This window comes from Trifolium pratense, linkage group LG2 (assembly GCF_020283565.1).
Source record: "Trifolium pratense cultivar HEN17-A07 linkage group LG2, ARS_RC_1.1, whole genome shotgun sequence".
Lineage (NCBI taxonomy): Eukaryota > Viridiplantae > Streptophyta > Magnoliopsida > Fabales > Fabaceae > Trifolium > Trifolium pratense.
In genome coordinates this window covers 59,304,511-59,310,714 of record NC_060060.1, presented here as the reverse complement: position 1 = coordinate 59,310,714, position 6,204 = coordinate 59,304,511, and the positions used below count along the sequence as shown (strand labels likewise).

The window sequence follows — 6,204 nt, the reverse complement described above, 5'->3', positions numbered from 1 at the left end:
AAACTAGTTGGTGTCAACGGATCCTGACTCATATATATATATATATAAGCCTTTACAAGATATATTGATGGACGTATAGTTGTTGTGATATTTGTTATTGAAATGCCTGACTATAGTCATATTTGCCTAATGAGAATGAGAGAAAATCAATTAAGTGTGAATTATCTAATATTTAAAGTTTAATTTTAATTTAAAATTAATATTATATTAATATTATCATATTTTCTTTAATTATTGTGCATAACACTTAAATTTCTAAATTAAAAATAAAATTATTAATTTCAGATTACGTTCAAAATTAAATAAGTTAAAATATATATTATATATGTTTATTTTAATATGAGGTAAACTCTACGAGCTTACGAGTTAAATCATCGCTTCGATTCCACTTAGAGCATCTCCAATGGTGAACCACTTTGGGTATCATACATTACTAATAAGTGGTCCATACAATGTCATGATGAAATGCAGTATTCTTAGAGATTAACGACTTCATACATAAATAGTGCTTTTGATGGATAGAGAGATGTTGAATGAATAGTTGGGTCACGAGAGAGCAGCAGAGGAATCATTCATATTGAGGTTAAGAACAATTTTACAAGTGAGTTGGACACCACACTTTAACCCAAAACCTTAAAGCGTTGAGTTTATAGATTTTCTCACTTATAAATTGTTCAACATCCACTTTTCCAAGCAATGTGAGACTTTAACTTACTCATAGTTGCCACAACATGAACTTTACCTTGGACTATTTGAATGTTATGTGAGTTTTCATGGATGGTCAACTAGAAACATTTTCCTTTAAAACCCACGATGGAGAGATTTTTTCATGTCCATTTTCACGGTATCTGTGGAGATCCAATATGAACATCGAAAAATAACAATTTTTTGGATAAAAAAACCCAACAATAGTATTTCAATATTTCTTCTTTTTTTTTTAAAAAAAAAAAAGGCACATTGCATCTTTCTTTCATTCTTTTTTCAAAAAAGCATCTTGCTTCAATAACAAAACAAAGAGTTGTCTAACCTTCTTCTTGCTAATGCTTTGGGAGTTGCTTTTGTTATAAACTAGTTTTCTCTTTTGATTTCTCTCTCGTAAAAAAAATATCCTTGGTTGAACAATGTTAACATAAAAAAATATTTCTGGACAAAACCTCAACATTCATAACATAATTATAGAAAAAAACTCGAATCAAAGCAATTATAGAATTGTCCATGATGATAACGCTAAATATTAAGGCTAATATGCAACAAAAGGATGATAATTAAGTAATACGTACGGTCGGGGCCGGGAAATCCGCGGAGCCGAGGGTATTTGCTTCTCCCATTCTTGTCCCAAAGTGTCTCTAGGAAAATGTTTCCTTCCATCTCCAACACCATGAGAGGAAAAAAAAAAAAAAATCCACAAACTCAATTAACAGATATTAATTAACATCCTTAATTAATAGTGATTCCAAGGAAAGAATTAAATTTAAGAAAATACTAACAATTCAAAAGTGTTTTTGGGACACACTTTAATTTTTATAGAATTTTATGAAAATATATAAAATTTATGAAAAGTTATAATGTTTAACTTTTTAAATAAAAAATCTCTTTAAATGTAATACTGCCCGAAAACACCGGTCAGAAAGATCCATAATTCTATCAAATTTACCATGGAACTGTGCTGATGTGAGAATTAAATTGAATTCTATTGTTAAAAAAAAAAAAAGGAACGCACCAAAACGGTCCAAAAAAAAACTGCACCATAGAATTTCACAAATTATGATGTTTAACTTTTTAAATAAAAAATTTCTTTAAACGTAATCCTGTCACGGAAGGACTAGTCAGCAAGATCCTTAAATTTATCTATAATATACATAAAAGATTATAGATTGGGAAACCCTAATTCAAAACCCTAATGGATTGACCAATTAGCAATAGACATCTATAAGCTTAGCAAATCACATTCATCCACTAATTATTTGCCAAATATCTTGTGTGGACCACTCTCCTAAAGTAGTATTCCAAAACAATTGGCTGATATGATGGCTGGTTTATTTGATGGTTTATCCAAACAATTGGCTGGGTTTGACATTTCATCTAGACAAATGAGATCTGACACATACAAGCTTCCATTCATTCAGTAATGGTAACAAATGGAACACATGCATTGAGGCCCAGATAGGTATATATTTCTCTCTGTCATTTTTTTTATCAAATTCTTTTTCTCTCTTCTCTCTTCTCTCTCATGCGCTCTCTCACTCTCTTCTCTCTTTTCTCTCTGATTCCGGCAGCCACCCGGCCACCGCCACCGCCACCGGAAAACCCCAAATCAAACCCAATTCAACTCACCCAAAAACCTCTTTCACGCAAAACTTCTTCTTCCTCTCAGATGGGCCGAAAATCATCAACCCCAACCCCCAAATTTCAATTCCTCAAATTTTGTTCTTTGAAATTGTCGATGAAATTGGGTATTTGGATGTCAATAAACTCAGGTTACTGAATTAATCTCATCTCTCTTCCATTTTCTTTATTCGCTGAATTGCTCCATCTTTATCACTTTTCAATTTAATTTTTTTTTTTGAATTTTTTGTTTTGGGTTATCAAACTGATTTCAGGATCTCTACAGAGAAGGAAATTCTATCATGGGCTCTGAAGGTTCACAAATTCGGGTTTGGTTTGGTAAGTTCTCATCTCAGTAGAAACATTGTCAGAATGAATATCAAAAGAATTTGGAAGAAACATAGTTGTTGTGTTGGAATTGAAATGAAATTCATTAGAATTCATATCAAATGTTTTTCCAGTTTGGTTAAACCAATTATGATTATGATTGTTTGAATCATTTGGTAAACAATCATTTTCAGTGTTTGAATAACTCATCTGAATTGGAAAATTTCCCATCAGATCTTGAGAATTTGTATTGTGATTGTGATGATGATGAGGAGTAGTACTAATGAACCTGTCAATGAAAAAATCTTTGTTGCAAGAACCTTCAATTTCTAATGCATATTCTTTTGGTGATTTTCTTTGCTCATAATTAGAAGCTGCGTCTGATTTTGAACTTTCTGATAATGATAATAATAACTCTACTGCTTTTTCTTGACTCTTTGCATTTGAATTTTCTTCTCCATTATTATTCTCAATATCAGATAATGGTTTATGAGTTACAGGATCTATACCTTTTTGCCTCAGTTTCTTCTTCAAACAAGAATTCCATACATTTTCATCCATTTTTAAAACTTAAATTGTTCATTATTGGGGTTTATTGCATCATGACGATTTTGTTGTTTCTTTAAATGTAGAGATTTTGTTGATTTCGAAAGTTGGATCCTTTACTGCTCGAAAAAGTCAGACAAACAGTGTAAGAGCTTAATTGTTTTGCTAATGATAATTATTTTGTTGGATCTGCGGAAGCTGTTGTTTGGGAGTCGTCATCTTTTGTTGTCCGATACCTCTTTAATTTAACATTTTTGTTTTGTTTGTGGTATCTTGTATTGCTGCTGCATATGTTGATGCTAATTGTCTTTCTGCGTGTTAGGCCGAATAATGAGCAAGCGCCGTTCAGGTGAAAAGCTTGTCTTCTATGACCTGCATAGTGGTGGCGTCAAGGTCCAGGTTATGGCTGATGCAACATTCACTGCCAGTATAGGGAAAATACAAATTAAGCGGTAGCATTAAGTTGCTTCTGTTGCTTTATTAAAAATCGCAATTTTTATCTTCTTTTGTAGTCCCTACATTACCTTTTCTTTTTATTCCTCGAAACTAAAACAAGTTATATATCTCTGATATGCAGAAACTCTGACTTAGATGAGGTTGAATTTGGCAAATTCCATTCTAATGTGAAGCAAGGCGACATTGTTGGTGTCACTGGATTTCCAGGTTTGAGATGTTACTATGTTTTAGTTGCTTAAGTTGTAGTTTGTTATATATGTGCTTGATCTTAGCTCAATCTCTAATGACGGTACTTAAACCATGTTTTTTTGTTTACATTTTAAGCCGGTTATTTATTCCCTTGTCCAATTGTCCAGGGAAAAGTAAGAAAGGAGAGCTTAGTATTTTCCCCAAGACTTTTATAGTGTTGTCTCATTGTCTGCACTCAATGCCCAACCGAAAGCCTCCTGCTGCTGCTCGCAAAAAAGCTGCTGCTGCTGCTCGCAATAAAGCAAATTTGACGGTGAAGGGAAATTCATGGGTACATAAAAGATCCGTGTTCTACTATGCAATGGAAAGTGGGAAGGAGTTGTGGAAGAAGAATGCTTAGGAGGGAGAAATAAGAGTAAAGAAAGAAGAGTATCAAAGGGTTTTAAGTGAGCCACGTAATTCGCTGTGAGTCTCACGAATTGTCTTTCGCTATTATATGCCATTTTCTTTAGTGCCATATGTCTGGTATTATATGTTATACTTATAGGTAATGTAAAGATCTTATATATTTATTTCTTGAGTGGTAAAATTTAAGTTGTGCTAGGAACACTTAAATGTGTTTATGTGCTGTTCTATTCAATACTTTTTGGTCATGTGTTCAGGATGAGTCGCTACTCATATGGTACTCTGACAAGGAAGAAAAACAAATTAAGCTCAGTGTTGTTTCAAAGATCATTCCTGGGCAGCGAACTGTAAGTTTGTAAGAACCCCGGACACAGTTTTTAAGGCTAATACTATTTGTCTTTATTGTATAATGATCCTTGGTGCTATTTTTCCCCATTAGCTTACTACTCCGTACTCATTATTTTGATTTGTTATAATCATCCAGGCAACATTTCAGCGGTATCCTCGACCTGAAAAGGAGTATCAGTCATTTTCTCTAATATACAACAATGATAGGTCCTTGGATTTGGTGCGTACACTTTCTGCATAGTTGCTATGCCAATTAAACCCACCAGTCCTTTATTGAATATTGTCTTAATTTTTTGTTCACTCATGGTCATTGTGGTAAAAAGCTAAGTCTGTCAGTTTTTAAATTGTGCACGAGTTAGATAGTAGATTTTGCAACTTTTAAGCTTCATGATCTAACTCCACTACTAATCTATGTATAGATATGCAAGGACAAAGAAGAAGCTGAGATCTGGTTTGCCGGTCTGAGAGCATTAGTTACCCGAGGTAACTATCGCAAGTGGCGATTCGAACCAAGACCTGAAAGTCTGTGTTCTGATAGTCCAAAGTCTAGCAGAAGATCCACTCCATCATTTCCACTATTTGTCTGTGACAATAACTTAATCTTCTTTTGTTTCATACAGCTCACATAAACTATTATACATTGAAATGTTACTATATTTTCACTCTTTATTTTTTTAAAAACAGGATCCTGGAGATATTGACAGAGTTTCTTTTCAAAATTCTTCGCCAAATAAATGGGTAAAGGCTTTCTCTGAAATAATTTCATACACTGCACCTAGCAAGAGCTCCAGTCAAGCCGAATCAATTACCAATTCCTCTATTTCCTCCTCCGGGTCTGTGGATAACTCGAGCAATCGAAATTCTGCATCTGAGGCAATTCGAATCAGTTTATCCAGTGCTGTAAGTTCATCCAGCCAGGGTTCTTGTCATGAAGATATTGATGCTTTAGGAGATGTTTTTATTTGGGGAGAAGGTATCAATGATGGAATTCTTGGTGGTGGCCTGCATAGGGTTGGAAACTTATCTATTTCAGAGATGGATGCATTCCTTCCCAAGGCACTGGAATCAAAAGTGGTTCTAGATGTTCATAGTATTGGTTGTGGCTATAAACATGCTGCATATTATATCCACTTCGCTATTTTGATTATTTTCATTTACATTTGTTGTATTTTTCAGTGTATGTGCAGTGAGTGTGCAAAAGCTTATAGAGATCAAGATAAACAATGGTGACGACCAATGACATCTTTTGCCTTGAAGCCAAGCTGAATTAAGTGCATAGTTTTATTTTTTATGTTTTATTCACTTTATGTAAATTGCAGTCAATAATTTGTTTATAGCTCATATGTATTGTTATTGTAATCAATAGAAAAATAGATTCTATGTCGTTATCCTGTTGCTGAATGTTACTCCTGCTCATTTAAATTGTATAGATGGAAAGTTTGTTCTTTATGTGGTCGTGACACAATTCTTTGCGGTCACACCATGATTTGAATTGTTTGGAGCTGTGTTGTCTTCTTTGATTCACATGTATGAATTCATGGTTTATTATGTGAATATTGATGGTAGTGTCATGCTTTATTTTGATAGTAATGTTGAATGGTTAAGCTA

The 6,204-nt window shown here is 33.6% G+C and overlaps 1 protein-coding gene across 4 annotated transcripts; it reads left to right on the top strand.

Annotated features, from left to right (window-relative positions):
• The first annotated feature begins 1,879 nt into the window (after positions 1 to 1,879).
• LOC123909427 (PH, RCC1 and FYVE domains-containing protein 1-like) lies at positions 1,880 to 6,204 on the top strand. Of its 4 annotated transcripts, none has more exons than XR_006809921.1 (10): positions 1,880 to 2,477; positions 2,601 to 2,664; positions 3,285 to 3,343; positions 3,521 to 3,650; positions 3,776 to 3,861; positions 4,011 to 4,308; positions 4,506 to 4,603; positions 4,733 to 4,816; positions 5,016 to 5,177; positions 5,281 to 6,204. XR_006809921.1 is itself a non-coding variant. In XM_045960257.1 (9 exons), the coding sequence occupies exons 6-9, from the start codon at positions 4,458 to 4,460 to the stop codon at positions 5,824 to 5,826; spliced, it is 930 nt and encodes a 309-aa protein (XP_045816213.1). In that variant the 5' UTR covers positions 2,208 to 2,477; positions 2,601 to 2,664; positions 3,285 to 3,343; positions 3,521 to 3,650; positions 3,776 to 3,861; positions 4,011 to 4,457; the 3' UTR covers positions 5,827 to 6,204. The 4 variants fall into 4 exon arrangements, 1 of the variants encoding a protein (XP_045816213.1); XR_006809920.1 differs by having other exon boundaries at positions 1,881 to 2,477; positions 4,506 to 4,595; XR_006809922.1 differs by having other exon boundaries at positions 2,208 to 2,477; positions 4,506 to 4,599.

Bases quoted from the DNA above. Each gene is read 5' to 3' on its own strand.
- LOC123909427 (XM_045960257.1), top strand. From the start codon at position 4,458: ATGTGTTTATGTGCTGTTCTATTCAATACTTTTTGGTCATGTGTTCAG. The intron at 4,596-4,732 runs GTAAGTTTGTAA...ATAATCATCCAG, and splicing joins TCATTCCTGGGCAGCGAACT to GCAACATTTCAGCGGTATCC. The intron at 4,817-5,015 runs GTGCGTACACTT...ATCTATGTATAG, and splicing joins ATGATAGGTCCTTGGATTTG to ATATGCAAGGACAAAGAAGA.